The sequence below is a fragment of the Ammospiza caudacuta genome, chromosome 6 (assembly GCF_027887145.1).
Source record: "Ammospiza caudacuta isolate bAmmCau1 chromosome 6, bAmmCau1.pri, whole genome shotgun sequence".
Classification (NCBI taxonomy): domain Eukaryota; kingdom Metazoa; phylum Chordata; class Aves; order Passeriformes; family Passerellidae; genus Ammospiza; species Ammospiza caudacuta.
The window spans coordinates 43,136,148-43,157,098 of NC_080598.1; the positions used below are offsets into that span (position 1 = coordinate 43,136,148).

General features: G+C 46.4%; 1 protein-coding gene across 1 annotated transcript; it reads right to left on the reverse strand.

Moving 5' to 3' along the window:
• Positions 1-4,159: 4,159 nt before the first annotated feature.
• On the reverse strand, positions 4,160-20,605 carry TMED10 (transmembrane p24 trafficking protein 10). The gene is made up of 5 exons (XM_058806308.1): positions 20,348-20,605; positions 15,594-15,714; positions 11,165-11,238; positions 6,841-6,967; positions 4,160-6,399 (listed from the first exon to the last, which is right to left on the reverse strand). Exons 1-5 carry the CDS (start codon positions 20,573-20,575, stop codon positions 6,278-6,280), a joined length of 672 nt encoding a protein of 223 aa, XP_058662291.1. The 5' UTR covers positions 20,576-20,605; the 3' UTR covers positions 4,160-6,277.
• Between the last annotated feature and the right edge of the window lie 346 nt (positions 20,606-20,951).

The following is a 20,951-nucleotide window of genomic DNA, read 5'->3' on the forward strand; positions in this document are numbered from 1 at the left end:
AGAAATAAAAAACTGTCTGAAGTAACTGATTTATATAAAAAAGTAATTACTCTTCTTATTGTACCGATGTTAATGTTTCTTTTTGCTTAGCCGTGCTACACATAATATACATTATTGAAAAATAATTGACACAAGGGAGAACACACACATGAATAAACACCACGACTGTACCCCAAGCACAAAGATCTGTCGGAGTAGTGAGAGCACTTGCAGTGGATACACATTTCACACTGTTAATAAAGCATAGCCCTCTCCCTCTCTGTGCCACTCACAGTTCATGATTCTTTCTCTACCGAACAAATAAACTAAAAACTTCATAAACCTTAGAGCTGAAGCTGCAATGACTTCTCTGTCATGAAGAAGTATTTGCAATCCTACTCTTAGCCTTGACTCATTTTCTTCACAAATGATGCACACCATCATCATTTCAATGTTTTATTTTCAAGGTTCTGCAGTCACAACTACAGGTGAGAAAGCAGAGTTGAATGATGGAGAACGTTCACTCCAAGACAGGTGATCCAATGCTTACAAGAGACCTCAGGAGCTGAAGCACAAAGCCCTAAACCCAAGCACAACAGAGCCCAGTCAGCTCTTATTTCACTACCTTGGGAAGATGCTTGAAGGAATGAGCAATGCTCCTTGCAAGGTGCTGAAGGTTAAAGAGCTGGTTGGCATTGTATACACCTATTTGTAAGTTATACATCAACATCTATTTGTTGTGCACTGAAACTATTTCCATACAAAGATGATGTCCTCAGGAGCAGCAAAGACAGTGTGTCAGTTTTAGGATAAGGAAGCTTGCAGTAATAGATGAAAAAGCTTGGATGCGTCTTGCTAAAGATCATTTGCTCTCTCCCTTGGAAGGAGAGTACTTGGGAAAATGTCACCTGGCAAATAGTAATTTTTAAATTTTTTTTAATCTACATGACAAAAATCTCATGAAAATGGGATTAAGGAATTTTGAACGGTTGTAGAAAATCAGAAGACTAACTGAAAAAGTCAATCTGCATTTTTCCTATTTGAAAAGTAGAGCCATCTTGACCATTATTATCTACAGTGTCTTACAAATTCTTCCACAAAATGCTTACAGTAGTAGCTACAATCAGGTTTAGCCACCCCACAGCATTGCCTTTACTGCCCTTTAAGAAGCAGGCAATAATTCTCACAGCAAAATGCCCCTAAGGTAAGTAGCAGTCACTGTGCACTTAGGTTTATTGGAATATGATTGAAGAAAGCCTACCTGACTTTACACTGTATTTTTCACTCAAGCATTTACAGAAATCAGACCATCAAGCCCCATCAAGGGGCCATGTGTCATTTTCTCTCTTGCAAAATGAGTATTGAAGGATGAATTTGGGTAAGGGTAGGAAAACTGTCATTTAAACCAAACCATAGCAAGCTTCTGCCTTACTTCAAAGATCTCATTCATGGTTTTCAGAGTCAAGGCACTACATTGGTTATATTACTAAGGAAATAACAGCTCACATATTACAAGGAAAATCAGCCCATGCTGAGAAAGAAGTGACAGGGCATCTACATAGTTAATTATAGTTAAGGAGACAACACCATGAAAATCCTGTTGCATATAGATAGCAAATACTTTATGTGTGAAGGAAGATTATCCAAACAAAGTACTTGGGGGGAAAGAAAAGCCCAAGCAGCTGGTATGGGTGAGAAAATGCAAGAGGGTAAAACTCTGCAGCAGGTCAGACCAGAGCTGCCATGGGACAGAGCAGGAAAACACAAGCACCTTGTCTCCTCTGCTTGCCTCATCTATTGGCAGCTGTAGGAACAGCATCCACCAAATAATCAAGGAAAAACAAGTTCTTACCATTACAGTTCCAACAGAACATCTTGGTGCAGTTTATGCAAAGATCACATAATGCAATCGATTTAAAAGCTACCTCAGGAATACCAGTTGTGAAAGGAATTTAAGTGACAGGAAACCACGGAAGTGAGAGAAAGCAATGTGAACATGGTTGTGTCATTGCTTTTTTGAGGGTTATGTGCCCCCAAAGGAAGTTATTTGACATGTGCATTTTATTGCAGAAACTGAAGTACTAAACAAATTAGTCCTTTAGGAGATAGCAGCTTTCTCCAACCAAGAGCTAAACCAATGATCCTCACAGCAAAGATCACTGGGATGGACACCAAGACATCACTGCTCCTCTGGCAGGCTGTGCCAGTGAGCTGAAATACAGATGCTAATGCATTGAGTTTGAGGTGATGGACCTCTGGCAATAGGAGAACAGAACAGGAATCTGTTACTACAGTTTTGCAGAAAGTTTAAGGCACTTCAGCTGCAGCTGAACAGAGGAATTTCTACCTCCTGACAATCCTTCTAGTGCAAAGCAAAATAGGATTTCTACAAACATTACTGAGCAAATACAAATGCTTTAGTGCAATGGCAAAGGCTTGGGGTCAGTTGTTTCAGGTTAACAAAAAGGTCCAAGAAAAGCCAGCTCACAGTTTTTCTAAATCCTCTGCTCTTTCCAGCCTCCTCAGAGAAAGGTTACCTGGCTCTGGTCTGCCGAGCTACCACACCATCACATGCAGTGATTTGGGGGAAGAAAACACAAGCACAAGTCTGACAAATTTTCTAGGTGGATAAGGGGCAGCAGTAAAAACCTGTCAACACTGAACTCCTGTAGTCTTCAACAGACCTAACCTTTTTTTTTCTTCTCTGAAAGATTTATCCATTTCAGGTTTGTGGTCTCTCTTTCCCAATAAGACACCTTCAACTTAAAGAGTTTATTTCCCAAAGACTTTCTTCACTAAAATCATGGCCATCTCAGGCACCTGAAAGACAAGTACAGCACAAGGACACAACTAAAGATATGGGAGGCAAAAATATACCACATGAATTTACAGAGGTAAAGAGAGGCCAAGCTACTTTCCCAAACCTCTGCCTCAGGACCCGCCAAAATGTATGGGTAGGAATCCCCTCATGATCTTGACAACCAGTTGCCAAACCAGTTTGAGTCAAATGTCTCTCATCTGCCAGTCAGAAGGTAACACAGATGTTGTACACTTGGGTTACTTCTCACATACCTGAGCAGCATCTAAAAAATGAGCAAGTGTGTAAAATGCTCATCCCCTCCCACATGTAGGCAAACAGCAGCTGCAGTGGGCACCCTATACAGGGTGTAGCCCACGCTGGCAGAGCACACAAAGATAAACCTTACTTGGGAATGCTCACGTGCTGAGTTAAGTACTGTGATAATTAAATCGTTAGTCACATTGAGAAGTGGGTGGAAGAGGCTGCAAACGTCTGATGCAGTTTGCTACAGGCAATCACAGATTTACCACTGATGCATCTGTCACACACAAAGATGGGCTCACACCCAAGCATCTGCAGCAGCTCAACTTGAGGCTATTTCCCAGAAGAGAAATGTAACGAAGACACCAGCCCTGTACTCCCAGTGCTGTAAAACCACCAAGACCCATTACCAACCTACCGCATGCAAGCAGCTGTATGATTTCACATACTGAAAATATTCATCCGGGGAAAGAACTTGCAGAGGCTAATCCTTATCAAGGGATCTGGGAATTCCCCTTCCTGAAATCCTCCCTGATAGTACTAACTAGTTATCTAGCATTTTTATGTCCCCAGTCTTGTTATGTGGCATATTTCACTTGGCTACTGCATAGCAAAAGGCTTGCAGGGCCAGCAGAGGAGATCTGAAGCATTTCAGTAAATGCCTAACCACCCTCTTCAGTATCTGCCACTCACATAGTACCAACTCATCTTTGCAAGAGTTTTCAATCTCCTCTGAAGTACAAAACTGAAAGTACTTCTGTTTGTCTTAATGAACAAAATTTTACGTGAGAGCTGCTGGTGAAAAATTGGATCTTGTACCCCAGAGCACCAGCCCTTGTTTCACTACCAGCCTCAAAATTCCTCCCCACAGAGCAATATAATTAGGAAGGGGGGAGGGAGAAAGGCAAAAAATGGTAACCTGTATTGGGACACCTCACTTGCTGCGCTGGTCCCACTCCACAGAGAAGCCTGTGCACCATTCCCAAGTCTAGAATTAATTGTTACTAGAGAAGCCTAAGGCTTGTGGAGACTCTGTTTACTTGCTACTTCCTGCAACAGGTCAACTTTCAGGGAACAGCAACCCGTAGGAACATGCACAGAGAGGACAAGACTCACGGCAACAAGGTGAGGTGGGTTGTTTTTCCCCAAAAATTTTTATTTGAGAAAGCTGACAAAAGTCTCCCAACCAGTCATTACAGGTAAATCCACACCAGTCCCCCACACCTGCTCCCCAGTAACTACTCCAGTACAGTGAACATCAAAACATTAACACCAGAACAATTAGAGTGTAACAGTCACCTGGGGAACTTAAGGCCTCACCATCATTTTTAAGGTAACTTTGTACTCAGATAAGGATGGGGAGAGGATATCAAAACAGACAAGACCGGAAAAGACCCTTTTTTGTACTGTCTTTTCAAGTTATATAAAAGCAAAAGCAAAACCTTAACAGATCTACAGGCTTCAAACTGTAGGACCTAAAACTACCTTCAAATGACTTCTGTAATTCAGTCCTGTGGCACTGCTGCTGTTCTGCACTATAACAGCTTTCAAGAACATAAAGGATAAAATGGTTACAAGGGCAATGGAGTGGACTTAGGATCCTAATATGGCCTTATCAAAAACCAAACAAATTAAAAGCAATCAAAGTACTTGCAGTGGAATTAACAACTCCAGGAACTGGGAAATGGCAAAGAACTAATGTATTTAGACAACAGGAGATCATCTTTACATCCTCTTTTCCACTGCCTCACCCTGGACAACTGTTTCCTTCCTAGCAATAGATCAGACTCAGGTGAGAAATTATAAAACTATGCTTTTTTTGAAACTGCTAGGCTGGGCCCAAGGCCATGACAACCCCATACCTACCCAGAAGAATCCAGACACAGGACACCAGAATGCTGTGCTGCTGAACCACTTGCTCTGAGGAATGCAGAGACGATGACAGAATTGTAATCACATCCTAAAAACTGCATCAAGTCCAGGAAGTTAACCTGCCTGCTTTTTCCCAGCCTCGCTTTTTTAACATAGTGCCCAATGGACAGCTGAGAAATGGTGAGAAGCTGCTGGCTCTTACTATTTAGTACTGCACAGGAAAATAACAGGTCTGTTGAGGGCACAGTACAGACTGCCCCCTCAGATGTAGAATTAGCCTATTCCCACCCTGTACTGCCTTTTTTCAGTTCATCCACATTCTTCCAATTCCTCTGCTACCCTGCACAGAACTACTGTACCCTCGGACCTCAATGCAGGGTACAGACCCTCATACCTCATGTTATCATCAGCTTACCCTGCTTTGAGGTCTCATGAAATGACATTCAGCCAGCTGCCTGGATAGATGAGAAGTCTCCTGCTCAATGTAAGAGCAAACTTCCTAGCATGACCTGCTCCCCTCTGCTCTGTGACTACATCTGACCGAGGCCTCCTGCACAAAAGCCTGTTCCTGACCAAGGTTTTCAGGAAAGCTGCTGCACCATTTCAAAACAAGAGAGGCAAATCCAAGACAAACATGTGGGGGAAGGGTGGGACCAAGGCTGGATAGGTTATTTGAGCAAAGCAGGCTTCTTTCCAAGCTCAAATACACTTCCAAGCCTGCCTTAGAAGGCTCCCCTTCCTCCAGGCTGAATCACCATATGCTCAAGTGCCCTGACCTGTCAGCACAAAGACACCAGCTCCCACAGGGAGAAACACAGAGGTCCACAACAGGGACCAAACCTTGGATGACCCTCTATTCTCAGCCCTGCTGGAATGATGAATCCTATTGCTTTGCACTCATCTCCATTTGCTCGAGGCTTAGATCCCAGCTGGTGAGGACAGGGAATTGCCCTGCTCTGCCCCAGAGTGACCTGCATGCCACCTAAAGAGCGCAGCGGGGTCAGGTGGTTCTGAGTAACACTGCAGTCACAGACAGATGGGAGACATCATCAAGCCATGATTATAGAAGGAGAACAGACAGCGCAAAAACTTGCTGCAGCTGTCATGGAAACATCTTTTTTTATTTAATCACTGCCCCAGGAATAACCAAACCCAGCATGACCTCCCCCACCCTCAACATCCAACAGGATTTCACAAGTCCCCCATTGCCTCGATGTTCAGGCTCCCCTCCCCCTTTAAGGTCCAAGTTCCTCCACAAAAGCTCCAGTCAGTGGGTATCCTCTGTGAGATGGCTCCAGGAGGCCATGGCTAGGTCCCAGTGGTGTCCAGCTGGGTCTGAGAGGAGGGGGAAGAAGATTTGCTCCTTTACTCAATCAGCTTCTTGGCCTTGAAGAAGCGACGCAGGTAGAAAACTTGCCAGGTGGCCAGGCCGATGAGACAGCACATGGAGAAGATGCTGAAGTACAGAACCCGTGTGTTTGTCGACTCTGAAACAGAAAACAAACCATTGCACCTGAGTCTGGCATCACAGGATGCACCCAAGACAGAAAAATTCCCAGGACTTTTTCTCCTCCCCCGTGCAAAAGCAAGATAGCATGAAGGCAAGGGCACCTGAGAACCAGCAGCACTTGAGAATAAAAGCAGAGGGAACAACAAGAAGGATAAAAAGAGGGAACAAGGTGAAGTGTGGTTAATGGGCAGCACTGAATGGAACAGAGTAATTCCCATTAGGAATGGAGACAGAAAGAAATGATTTTTAGAGACAGAACAACAAGACTCAGTGACTGCTCCAGGTTTCCCTTACTAGGAACAGAACAGACAGAGACCACCATAATTGCTTGATCTCTAAATGCTGCCCTAATAACACATTTAACAGAAATTAGGGGTTTTAGAGTTCCGTCCCTCTGAAGGGGCACACAGTCTCTCACCATTTGTGTCCCTCATCTCCTCTTCTCGTTTCTTCATATAGGCGAAGTCGTTAACGATGGACTCTGAAAGATCTTCCAAACGTCTCAATTCTACTTCCAGGGGTTTCAACTTCTCCACTTTAGCAATCTAGAAAACAGGAGAGTCAAATCACTGAACCAAAACCAAAAGCTCCCACATGGGTTTTTACTGCCAGTTTGAGCCACTCCTCCCCACGCGCTACAGATCTGGGGCATCCTTCCCCTCGGGAAATACCTCTAAGAGCCAGAAACTACCATTGCATAAAACACTATCACTTCTCCCACCTGTTTTCTGAAACACACTTTCCTACTACTCCTCCTACACAATGGAGGAGCACAGCATGCATGCAAGCACACTTCTTCCTTATTCGGCTTCATGTTAGCTAATTCACAGTTGGCTTCTGAGGAGTGGGTAGAAGCTCTTGCCACATGACAAAACCTCCAGTGAGTGTAAGGCACAGACTGAGATACAGGTGACTAACTCACATATGTATTCGATACAGTTCCGTGGGCACACAACCCATTAGCACCGAGACTCCCACCGCTAGCGCCCCAGAGAGCCCAGGCAGCCCGGTCCCAGCAGCAGCGGCCTCATTATCCCACAAGAGCTCGGGGTTTCATCCCTGACAGAGCCTCCAGGCTCCTGGCAGGGACGCCGAGCCGCCGGGTGGCGCTGCGGGGCCGCTGCGGGGCCCGGCTCCCGTCGGGAACAACGCGTTTGCCCCGGAGCGCCGGGCCAGGCGGGACAGCGCTGCTGCGCACAGCGCCCGGCTGCGCCTCACACGCTCGGCATCCAAAACCAAAAATCCGCCGCAAATTCAATTAGAAAGCACAGCACACAACAGCAAGTGTTCAAGTTGAACGTGTAGACATGTGTCTCTGCCCCAGCTGTGGCTATAACCTGACACACGTGTTACATAAAACGCGCGACACAAGGACACTCAAAGGAAGCTAAATGCAATTCCTGACACTTCTCCACGGTTTGGGTAACTGCGGTTCTTGAACAGAATTTGTCACGATTACCAAGAAGTGACAGGCCCCCGCCATGAAGGCCGGATGCTGTGCCCTCAAGTAATGCAGCAGAGGAAAAATGAGTTAGAGAAAACACACAAAGCACCTGCAGTTCAGCACCAGTCTCAGCCTCACAGGATTACTCAGATACTAGCTGCATGATGGCCATCTCTCAGCGATCCATGCTGACAGGCAGGCAGGAGGGCACCCAGCACAAAGGTATCCCCAAACTGCCACTTCAGATGCAGCTGCCTGGGGATCAGAGCCAGAGCTGAAGAGATGCTCATGACCAAGCCAGTGCTAGCTAATCAGCCCTTCCACTGAAGGGTCTCCACATGACACATATCCTGGCAAGCAGCAAGCCATCAAACAATCATCTAAGGGTTTTATGCTGAGGCAAGCTGTATATTATAGCTCTGCCAGCACAGCAGTGTCAGTTTGGAGTGTTTGAGAGGAGGGGTAGGAAGGAGAAGTTAACCCCCTCCTGCTTTCTAGCCAGTAGATTGAAATGACAAAACCCTGCAGCCTGGCCACGTATCTGCCAGCAGAGACCTTTGCTGAAAAACTAGCACCAGAGTTTGCATGCCTACAGCCCAGACTCTGCTGACACTGCTAGAGCAGCAGGTCTGTAACAAACACAAGGTCCTGGGCAGCTGTACTGACAAGCTTGCCTTGCACTGACCAGCTCCCTTATCTTCCTCGAGGCCTCATTTCCTCATTCACATAAGGCTACAAGGGTTCCACTGGGAAAAAACAAGGTTTATCTGCTCCATCTGCACCCCTTCAGCTGCTCTTAATAGTTGTAGCTACAATCTAGTAGCTACTTTTAGTCCTACATTATTCTAAGATGTGTATCCTGCGTCATGGAATCAATTAGAGTGGAAAAGACATGTTAGATCAAGTCCAACCTAAGACCTAACACCACATGACAACTAGGCCATGGCACTAAGTACCATGTCCAGTCTTTCCTTACGCGCAACTTTCCCAGGCAGTCCTGGAACCTTTTACCCCTAATGAACCCAATATGCACAGCTGCTCCAAGAGATTTTGTAAAAAACCCCACTAACCATCTGTAATAGTGGAACATCATCATCCTAGAAAGAACATCTGGAGTACCAGCACCAGGATAACAACCCCAATGAGCTTCCCAGTGGTCACTAAAAGATTTGTCAAAGCCTAACTCTCTTCTAGCATAGAAAGAGATACACTATAGCCAAGAATTAATAAGAAGTAGTCAATGTGGAAAAAAACCTAGATCATCAAGCATGCTTAGTGCCACCAGAAATATTTTCACTTTTATAAATCTTCATTTCTACTTATTGAATGGATAAAGTTATTCCTCCCAAACCCAGAAAATTAAGACATGACATTGCAGTTAGATTCTCTAATCTGGCTCACTATTCCAGCTGCTTTGTTCCAAGAATGTCTGGATCTATGAAAGTTTATGAAGCCAGACTTGGACAGTATCAGTGATCCTCATTAAACTCCCTGAATCAAGTCTCCTTGCAGCAATTCAACAAGAAGCACTAGGGCTGTACAACAGGTCACTGTTACCCAACAACACATGAACATCACAAGCAAAAGGCTCAAAAAGGCTGCAATTCCACAAGAGAAACCCAAGCAACATTCCTGCCCTATGAGACCCTACAGCAACCTGTTAAGTCAAAACTCAAAACTACTACAGCAAACTGAGAAGAGAGATAGTGAAAAAAAAACACATTGCAAAGCAGTGTGGTTGAACAGCAGTTGTACAAATAATAAGTCAGTTTGAGTCCTTTGTAGGCATCTGTTCAACAAGGCTCAATACAGTCTACAACTTTGAGAGGTCCTCACAAGTCAAGGATGATTGCCAGGGCTGCCAAGATCCGCATTTGGTATCAAGTGGGACTGCAAGTCTAAATTCTTCTTTTCTTGTATTTGTCCATGGACCTTTTCCCTTAATGAGCATAAGAGATGCATTCCCAGACAGTTTTATCAGTACAGCCAGTGCGTATGTAGATACACAGCCATAAGAGAACCTTTCTGCACAGCAATTGTGCTTCTGGTAGCACTACAGTAAAGTAACTCCAGAGTATGCTTTGGGGTGGTATTTAAAGGGATTTTGTAAATATAGCAAACATAATCCTCCCAGCTATGCTCTCAGGGATTCACCCCATAAAATTTCAACATCTTGCAATCCCTCAGTAGCAGGTTGACAAACAGCTGGCCCTGTGAGTGCTCCATTCTTCCCTGACCCCCAGCACATTTTTTACTCTCCATGTAGGATGCACTCCCAACTGACTTAAGCTATGATTGCTTTGCTCTTCCCTGACCCCAAGCACCTCCTTACAGTCCACATACGAAGTACTCCCAGCCAACTTAAACCACACAAGACCAGACAGCCCAAAGTTTGAAAGGATATAAAAACACCAGCATTACCACCTCAGATTTTTGTTAATTTTCTATCTGGAACCATGCACAGCCTCCTCTGCTACCCACTCTCCCCTCTATGGCATCTCCCATCTCCCTTAGGCAGAGTGGACACAGCAATCATCTGTGGGACTCTTTCTCCATCAATAATTCTCATTTTCTCAGGCACAGGCTCTGTACTGGGGGATGACTGATCCCAAATTCTAGTGAGACAAAAGCATGATAGCTGCCATAAAAATTCAGCATCCAAACCAGTCAGGACTGTCTCAGCCACAAAATAACTGCTACCCTACAGCCAGCTCTTGGGCCTAAGAGCTGTCCTAAGATGGAAATGTTGAGGCTTTTATGCCTATTTCCAATGTCACGCCTTCAAACCAAATACCCACTTCACAGCAGCTACTACTCTGCCAAGCACCTTTACACTGATACACTGCCAGTTCTTGGAAACACACAAGAGCCACTTCAGGCCTGCTGAGCCAGTACATCTTACGGGCAGGAATTATTATTAGTAACACTGAAACTTGATCTTCAAGAGAGGGTCTGATATTAAATTCAGACGACCTCTGCTGCAGGGGCTGGGGAAACTTCACCTCTCAGTGTCTTGTTGCCTCTAAATACCTATGCCCAGAAGCTGGCTCATGCTGTCCTAGTGAAGAAATTCACACATTAGGCTCCAGTTCCCAGAGTACAGAATTAATTCTAGTTGATGTTTGTCTTTTTTTTCTTTTTCTCCTGTAACAGACAAAGCTTCACCGCAATTGTAGTTTGCAGACAGGCTTTCATCACCACTGGGAAAACAGCTTCCCATCACGAGCCCAGATCTACAAAAGCATCACGTGAGTGCTGGGAAAGGGAAGCCTGCAGTGCAGGCAGCCAGGGGACATACCTCCTCGTAGTTCTTTGCTTCAACGCCATGCTTCATATCCAGAGTCACGAGCTGGTCCGGCATCCTCCCTGTTCCTGGAAGCATAATGAAAGGATTCCTTGTGTGAAACAGTCAGTCTGCCAAGAAATCACCAGCTCTTCCCACCAGTGAGGAAGAACTCAAATCCCTCCCCTCCCCTCCCCTCCCTCCATGTCTGCAGCTAACTGCGGAGGCAGCGCAGTCCAGCCTAAAAATACAGAGACTTCACAATAAATCCTGGCTGAAGGAGAGCCTCCCAAATATAATGAGAACAAGCTGTAACCAAAAGCACTGAGTGTCTACAAGATGCAAATCACTGTAAAAACTGCAGAGGATTAGAACATGAGCACCAGCTGCTATGAGACAGCCTAGTGAAAGACAAGTCACCGGAGGGACAAATATTCAAGTGGGAGGCCCACGTTCACAGGAAGTGAACAAGCAACTTGTCAAGGTTACTGGGGCTGTAAATGGCTTGAAATGGCTGTAAATGGCATTCAAAGGAGCAACTGATAAACTGCTCCAACTGAGGAACATGGCCTATGAGGCCTTACATACTGGAATATCTGCAGAAGCCAAGGCAATCCCTTCACCAACCATCCCAGATAGCCAAGAACCACACTGCTGATGCAAACCCTGAGAGAGCAAGAGGCTTCTGAAGCTGGGAAAACACTGCCCCAGAGAGCTGCCAGCTGGAGCCACACTAACAGCACATAAGGCTGCAGTCACCAGCAGAGCAGGTATCTTTCAAGGCTGATACCCCCAGGCTAGGGAAACCTGTGGCTTATAGCTTCTTTCAACTGCTACAAACTGTCACATCTGAGAACATTCACAAGAGGGAAAAAAATTATAAGACAGTCATATCAGATACTCTCAAAAATGCTGCACATCAGCTTATCTGAGTATCATTCTCTGCCACCCACCAAGAAAATACGTCTGTATGTAACACATTTCCAAATCCCAGCATGTTGGGACATACAGCTGGCCTCAACCGGCTGCCAGCAAAACACAACGTCTGAATTTACTTAAACTATGAATTTCAGAGTCTCTATCCAGGAGCATGTCCAATACTCACATGTTGTCTCAGAAGGCTGCCAGGTGGGCATTCCCTCAGTCCACAAACAAATTCAATGTACAGGTTATGCTGGATCACTCCAGTTGGAGCTAGGAAGATATTCCAGACTTTTGATACAACATCCCCAATTTTTTTTTCTACCCATTCACTGAACAGCTCTTCAACACCAGAGCAGAATCACCTTCTACTGCTAGCAGGAAAATGAATAATCCACCGATAAAATGGATTATCAGCTACCAAACCGCTTCCTAAGTTTCTTTATGGGAATGCACTAATAAGAGCCCAACAGATAAATTATGATTAGGATGGGATTTTGTTGTTTCCTTATAAAAGACTGGTTACTGTAAGAAACTCCTGAAGTCCCAGCACTGTTCTTTAACAGACAGGCTGTATACAACCCCCAGCACTCCTTTCCCCAACCACAAGTTTTGACTGCTTATGCCACACACGTTACTGGCATGCATGGAGACAGGCAGGTAGGACAGACAACAGCAGCTGTAGAAAAAAACTCACAGCACACAGTTCAATGAGAGGTTTTTTAATGGTGCTCAAATTATAGCAACTTGACTTGAGAGCTCAAGTTTGCAGGAAGAGATGAGAAAGATGAAAAGACCAGTGAGCAGAAGAACAGAGCTAGAAGAATTAATTTCTTAGACTGAAAGGGAGAGCTGCCAAGATGAAGTAAGAAACCAGAAACCTTAAATCTGCCAGGTGCGAAGGGATGGAGAGCAGACATTTTGCAAGAGATTGACATTGTCAGGGACTGGCAGGGAAAAGCTCAAGCTGCTCTCCTATAAGTTTACTAAGCTCAAGGCAGCTCCCTTCACAGTCATCAAATCCTCAGAAACCCCTTGCTTCTGTGGCAGCCAAGGCTCACCAGAGCAAGCTGCATCAGCAGCAAAGAGGAAAACAGTCCAGATTCAGAGATCATGAACTAAACTGATGCCTACATTCCTGATACCTACACTCCTCAAGTCTTCAAGTGGTCATCTCACATGAGCACTGAACTGTTTCCTGGGAAATTAGGGGAGCTCTTAATTTGCAGGATGGTTGAACTGAATATCAAAAAGTTTTCCCACAGGAATTCCAGAAAAAATGAGTCCTAACACTCTTAAAGTTTGGGAGGAGAAGGATTACAGAGGGAGCATACAGCTAAAGATTAGCACACAGAAGAGCCCTAAAGGGAGAATGCAGTGAGGCCAGGCGGTTCACCTGAGATCAGCATGTCATGGGAGAGTAAATGTGCCTGGGAGCAGAGCACTGGTCAGGAAGACAGGACTATACTGCCTGGAAGAGGGTAAAAAGCCCATCATGCAAATACCCACAGCTCCAAGAAGCACCCTAAGAACTCCTCCACTCTGATAAGGTGAACCCTCAATATAGGATCTCTTTTTCACTTCCTCTTCCTCATTTCTGTGGTTAGGGATTGAGAAATCTCAGTTGCTTGGACCCTTAAGATCCAACTGCTCTAGGTTTCCTCTACCAACAGTTTGTCTCTTTCAATACTCCACAAACATCCTCCTTGGCTGCTGCCCTAAGTCCTGATTACTTACTTGATGAGACTGGGAAAAAAGACCCTAATCTTTAAAGAGAAACATGGGAATTAAACAGACTTGCTAAGTTTCTCCACTCCCACGCTGACCTTACAGAGAAAACAAGGTACTTCCTTGTGTCGTGGTCACTTCTTTCCAAGTACCTTCACCAAGTCCTGCAGATGATCAAGCCTCACAGCGTCATGTCCCTTACTTTAATACTTCCTTGACTTCCAGCAGAGACATGGGAGGTCTGGAGATACTCCAGGTGGAATTTGGGGCACTTGGGTCCAAAAACAAAGCCTCCAGAAGAGGATCCAGTTGCTCAGTTGATGAGCTCTATATTTTGGCAGCTCAGTGCCCCACAGGTCATCAAGGTAGAAACTGCATTTAGAAATACTTACTCCTCAACCATATTGAAAGCTTTAAAACAAACTTGCAACAAGGCAGTCAGGGATCAAACATTTGAGACAATCAAAACAGTTGTAAGGGGCTTGGTCTAGGCAAGAAACCTCTACTCAAAAGCACCGAACTAAGAGTCTAGACACAACTAAAGAAAGAAACCTTTCCCACTTCAGTGTGTGATCACATGGAAGCTATGAAAAGGTCTGCAGGACTGTCTAGAGACTTCTCAAATACCCAGGTGTTGGAAAGTAAATAGCATGAGTGACTCCCAGATGAGTCACAAGTGCCTGCATGTCTCAATGTGTTAGGGAACATTTGGAAGTCCTACCTTTGGAGTAAAATAAAAACATAATCCTGAGCATTTCGAATCACTATTTTATCTGTAAAACACCATAGAAGAGGTGTTACAAGCCAGATCCCTCCCAATCCCAGCAAAGAATATAGCCTTCTCTTTATATAAAGTTCTCTTCAACTTGCAAACTATTTACATCTTATATATGGAGCAGAAATAGCAAAACAGCAGCTGCCTTTCAACTGAGTTGAGGAATGCTGCTAGTAAAAGCTCTGTGAAACACTCTGGGATCTTTTAGGATAAGACCTAAGAAAAACCAGGCCCAAGGAGCAGAACTCTGACAGTAGCCATGAAAATATGGAGCACCTCCAAACTTGCATGCACTCACAGCATCACTGATGAGACTTTTGCCCACACGTTGGCCACTTTCAGCACGTTTGCCCTGAAGCTGAGCTCAGGCAATACATGCGTCACACTCACAGGAAACAAGCCTCAGCCCTCGTTAGGCAACCATGCTTGCAGCCATATGCAAAGCTGACGTCCCTGTTCATTTCCCCTTCCATTTACTGACCTCTTAAAGAGCAGCTGTGGGTGCAAATCAAGGACACATTCCCTACACACACAAATCCAAACTCATTAAACAGTTGTCAACCTGGTAGCAGGATAGCTACCAAGAACACATTGTGCATAGATCACATTCTAACAAAAGGGGAAGAAATGGCCTGCTGGGGTGAAAAAGAGGCCCTGGAGATGATAGCACCCAGCTCTGCCCTGGCTCAACTGCAAGACAGGGAGAAGCATGAACTGGCAAAAGAAGTGTGGTTTGCTTACTGGTACTGCCACTCACTGCAACTGTGGTGACCTCTGCAGGAGAATTGCCCAATTCCCCTTTCAGAGGAAACCCAAGTGCTCTACACAACAACCACAGGGGATTACTTCAAATGCAACACACAGAGCACATGTTCTGCAGTGAGATTGGCCACAACCTCCTGAAAATCAGCTTTAAAAGTCAAAAAGTGCTCTGTGGACCACTTTACTCATATTCCTAATCCACACAGCCACACAAACTTCATCAGAAGCTAGAAACAGCCAGCATTTTGTTTCACTTACCCACAGGAAGCTTGCTCTCAAAGCAGGCCTCAAACATATCATAGTCTTCAGTGGTGAAGGCAAACTTGCCCTTGCTGGCATCCTCCTTGGCATACAGGATGTGCCCAGCTGAGTCAGTTATCTGTGAAAGGGAAAATGCAGGTAAGAAACAGAGTACTTTGCTGCTGTGAGCTCACGCTGCCTGTGCAGCAAGAGTAATCCTAGCCTCCTGTTTGGATCTGCTGCTTTCTCCTTTCAACAGTTTTCCTCCTTCTTTGTGACTACATCAATTCCTCCCCTCCTTATCCACACACCAGGAGGTGACAAAGAGTGACTAAGAAGTAATTATTGAGTCTTAGATCCAAAAACCACCAATCAGCCAAAAAACAACACTCCCCCTCCCAAAAAAAAAAAAAAACAACAAAAATCTATTGTCCAAAGAATCAAAAAAATCCCAAACTGAACCCCCACTAATTTCTCTTCCTCCTATGAATCCCATATACTACATGTAAGAATTGTAGCTGAACCAAACTGTCATTCATTGCCTTTATTTTGCAAGCAAAAATCATGAATTCCCATGGCAACAGAGATAGGGACAAGACTTATGGGACAAGAGTCACATTCCCCAGAAGGTGAAATGGAGAAGGGTCCATCTGTTGCTCTAGAAATGAACCATGAGTGGTGGCCCTGAATTACACAAGGTTTGGGTGCCAAGATCCATAAAAATGGCCACTTCAGAGGACAATTCAGACTACACAGACAGAATAATGACTGCCTTGCACTAAGTCTATAAAACTACTAAGAATAGGCAAAAACTGTGGAAGGTCTACAAAAATGCTTCAACAAAGAGTATAAAAAGAAAGGACACGAATTTCATGACGCAAACTTGAGAATAATTGTGCTCAATTAAAGGCTCCATCCAGCTGAAACTCTGACTGGGGAGAGGGGTGAAAAAAACAGAAGGTGTTACAATACTGCATGAAAACGAACAGTGTGCAATCCACTGGAGTGCTTCCCATTTTCCCTCAATGCTAATTTATAACAGGTATGTCTGAAACAGCATGGACACTAAAGTTACTAGGGCTCTTTGAAACTCTTAAGAGATAAAGAAAGTAAAAAGCTTGGGAATAATTTTAATAATAAGACCAAAGTACACAATATAATTTGTGGCAAGGAAAAGGTAAGTCAGACATTCTCTTTTATTCCAGCCCTTTTCCCTGTACAAACACCATGCCAAAGGGCTACATACCCAGAACTATTCTACAGAAACACTCTTTATTCTTATTAGATCACTTAATTAACTCTCTGGCACTCTCTGGATTTGAAACAAGTGTGGACCTACTCATGGATGGGAGCTGCTGCACTAGACAGGAAAAACAATCAACTATATAAACCCTCATACTTTATGGTATAAACCATAGCAGGCAGGACTTCAGGAACAAGCTTCCTCTATATACAGATTATCCCACAATGGCCTGTTAAGGGATTTGTTGTAGCTGCCCCTGCACCATATGCTGTCAAGTGTCTGAGAACAAAGAGGAGTACTGTTCCCCATGCAGCAGCTCAGAGCTGTACCTGTTTTCCAGTGGCAAGCAGATGAAAGCAGGCCTGCACAGCCAGGTGCAGGCAGCTGTGCTGCCATCCCCTTGCCACAAGCCACCAGCTACCTCCTGACCACTCCGGCTGTTCGTCTCTGCACGGTCATGCGTAGGATGGCCTTGGGACAGCCTGCGCTTCAAAGGACGAGTCTGGACTCTTCAGATTTTCAGTCTTTGATATTGCTTATTATTTATCACCTACAAAATTTTCTTCCAGCCCGACAGAGGTCTGACCAGCAACGCAGCCAAGGGCACTCTGACCTCCCACTGGGCGGTCGTCTATTTTTATACTACAAACTACGTACATCATATTTACCTTTATTTCCCAATACCTTTCACCCATATTAGCAAGTGTACCTTCACCAAGAACCAATCCCAAAGATCCAACATCACCACAGAAAATGGATGACAAGACGAAGAAAGAAGAAGGACAAGACACGCCCTGATCCCTCCATCTTGTCTCCATAACCTCCCTGTACCAAAATCCTAAAATCTGTATTTCCACCCTGTAAATACTTAATTCTTATGCCATTCATCCCCAAGTGACTCTCTTGTCCTCAAACAGGTGGCACATCCCTTGCAAGGTCAAAATCCAACCACCAGGTGCTTCTGGCAACATTCCAGGATTTCCGAGCCCCCAAGGGTTGTCTCAGTAACTCTGGGCATCCAGAGTGATGTGCTGAGTTCCCACAACCTCCTGTCTGGAAGGCACCAGGCACTGGGAGGCACTGGGAAGCACTGGGCCCAAGTGAGCAGGCCGTTCTGCAGTAAAGGACTGTGGATGTTTCACAACGTGGCATGTGCTGTTTTAGTGCAGGGGTCATAATTAACCAAGATGCCTCATCAGCACGACATCACACATTCTGTACACCAGGTTCTCCATCACAAAAACGAGTTAGAAGAACTTAGCTCTCATATGCCCCTATTATTCTGAGCACTATTTTCGTATGCCTTTGTAGGCACCAGAGCTAATCTTTATGCAGCCTGATCCACTTTTGCCCTTTGCAGCTCGTGAACAGCATTGTGGACAGTAAAGGCTCTGCTATCCGCTTCCATCAAAACTGAATAGCATTACCCAAATGAGCCACACACACTGCCCATTCAGCCGGGGTGCGAGGGCGGGAGAGGCTGCTAATAGCCCGGCCAGAACGCTTGTGGGGGAGTCGACCTGAAAGGAATTTTTCATGCTATTCTAACGTTATTTACGGTAAGACAATCCCCTACAGACAGGGCATTGTTTGCCCTTGACACACAGCGCGATAGGGTCGGGCTGCACAGTGGGGCAGAGGCACGCGGCTGCCAGGCAGCGCCCCACGCCCCCCGCAGCTGGCAGCGCCGCGGGCTCCCCACAACAGAGGGGCACTGTCAGCGCTGGGCCAGCGCACACACACACACACAGACCCCCGCTCACCAGCAGGAACCCACTGAGCCGGGACACCGCTAACCACCACCCTCCTCTGCTCGCTGGCCCAATCCAAGATGCCAGAGCAGAGCATCCAGAGCAGAACAGAGAGTACCTGCAGGCATCATGCCCTCAACTACACAGACCCTTCCTGCACAGACCACAGAGAAAGCAGGCACTAGCAGAGAGGTTTCAGCACTTAGAACAAGCCCAGCATACTGGGGGCTTGTTCTGCTGACACAGCATACCTGAACAATAAGAAGGAAAGCAAGAACTGCATTCATTATTTTTTCTCCTTTGCAGCTTTTCAAACTATTTCATTTTATGGTTTGAACAAAAAAGAACTTCTCTAAGTAGCACCACCCGGATACTAGCTTCATCAGCAAAGCCAACTAAGACTTAAACATGGGATACATTGGTTCACCATCACCTTCCTAGAGAAGTTCTGCGTCATAAAATTGAGTTTTAGAAGAGACCTTGGGGTCAACTGACCTAAGAGTGGGGAACCTGAGAACTAGGAGGGTTGGTCACCAAGCACTAAGAGACAGGTGAGAACATGGCACTCTGTCTCAAATACATGTGCCTTACCAGGCACATCCATATTTTAAAGCCTTAATGCTGCTTGGCCCTGCCTATATACAGATGAGTTTCCTCTAACAAATGAAGCAAGAACAGAACAACATGATTTTTTAAAAAGTAAGACTCTGGAAGAAGCCTTCCCCAGCCATAAGCAAGTACAACTGTCCATAATGCCAGGGCCTTCAGACACTGGTAGACAGATGCTGGAAAAGCAACCTGGTTTCAGGAGGTTTGAAATACTCAAGAACACCAAGTTCAGAAACGCCTGAGCAGACCATTCTGTCTCCGTTTGCGTGCTTAGTATTGAAACTTTTGGGAATGCAGACAGAAATAAAAAAGGGGGCAGAAAGCTTGTAATGAACTGACTATGTAGCAACAGACCTTATTCAGCTAGGCTGGAATTTTGAAAAAAGCCTAGGAAAGGCAGATTGTGGGCAGAATTTAAGTGAATTTGTTGAATCAAAGTGAAGATGTTGAAGTTTCATAGCAGCATGTCACACATGTGTTATGAATACTCTGCCAATTCTGAACCTCCTGAAGATCCTTCAGGATCATTTTCTTCCCTGCAGCAAATATCTGCCTACCTAAAATCCTTGCAAGTCACGACACAGCAAGATGAGAATAGCCATTTTGGGTACCAGAATCTGGTACAGCAAAATGTTCCCAGCACCCATTGCACTGTGCCAGGATCCCGCTGTGCCAGGCCCTCCGCATGGAGGGAGCCCTGGGAAAGCCACGTCACCAGAACTCTTTCCTGCTCACACGGTGTCAGCAGCCTGGCTACAGCTTTATCGCAGCGGCCCATCTCGCCAGGCGCCGGATAATCTGCATCTGTGCGGATTAAATGGCAGACTGCGGGACGGGCCGCTGCAGCCCCATCTTTGGGGAGAAAAAGCTCCTGTTTGGCTCAGGCTAAAGCGCCGCCCTGGTCCCTCGCTGCCCAGCACCCGGAGCTCCTGGGCGGGCTGGTAGCCCCTCGCACCGGGCGAGTCCCGTGGCACGGTGCGGTGCAGGCCGGGGCCGGGCGGCTGTCGGCTCACGCGTGGGCCGGTGTCACGCGTGGAACACGTCACCCCTTCCTTCCTTCCTTCCTTCCTTCCATCCATCCATCCCCGCCCCGCACGGCCGGCGAGGGGAGGCGGGGCCGCGCCGCCCGCCCCGGCCACCCCCGCGCCCCCGGCCGGCCGGGGCCGCACCTTGAGGTTGGCGGAGGGTCCGCTGGAGGAGCCCGGCGGGGCGCTGATCTCGTACTCGCCCGTGACCAGCGTGTCGCGGTGGATCTCCTCCCGCAGGCACTTCCGCGCCTTGCCCGGCAGCTGGAAGGAGATGGGCCGCGCCGGGCCCACCAGCAGGAGCAGCAGGAGCAGCGGCAGGAGCGGGGCCCGCCCGAGGCGGGGGCGGCCGGGCAGCGGCGGCAGCGGCATGGCGGCGGCTCCGAGTGCGGCGGGCCGGGCCTGCCTCCGCCGCACGTGACCGCGCCGCCGCCGCCGCCGTGCGTCACCGCGGGGCGGGGCCAGGGCGGGGCCGCCTGACGGGCGCGGGGTGAGGGGCCCGGGCCGCGGTGTGAGACTCTGAGGGAGCTGTTTCGTTATGAAACAAATGAGTAATGAACTTCATCCAGTAATAACGGAGGGGAGCGAGTAATAATTATCTCCCTCGTTAAAGAATTGGAAAATTAGAGCAAAACCGAGCCGTGCTCTGAGGCACAGGAGCATTCTGGGGACGGACCAGCGGCCCGCATCTCTGAGGTCCTTCCCTGGGAGAGACGCTTGCTGTTTATTGTGTGGGGGTTTTTTTCAT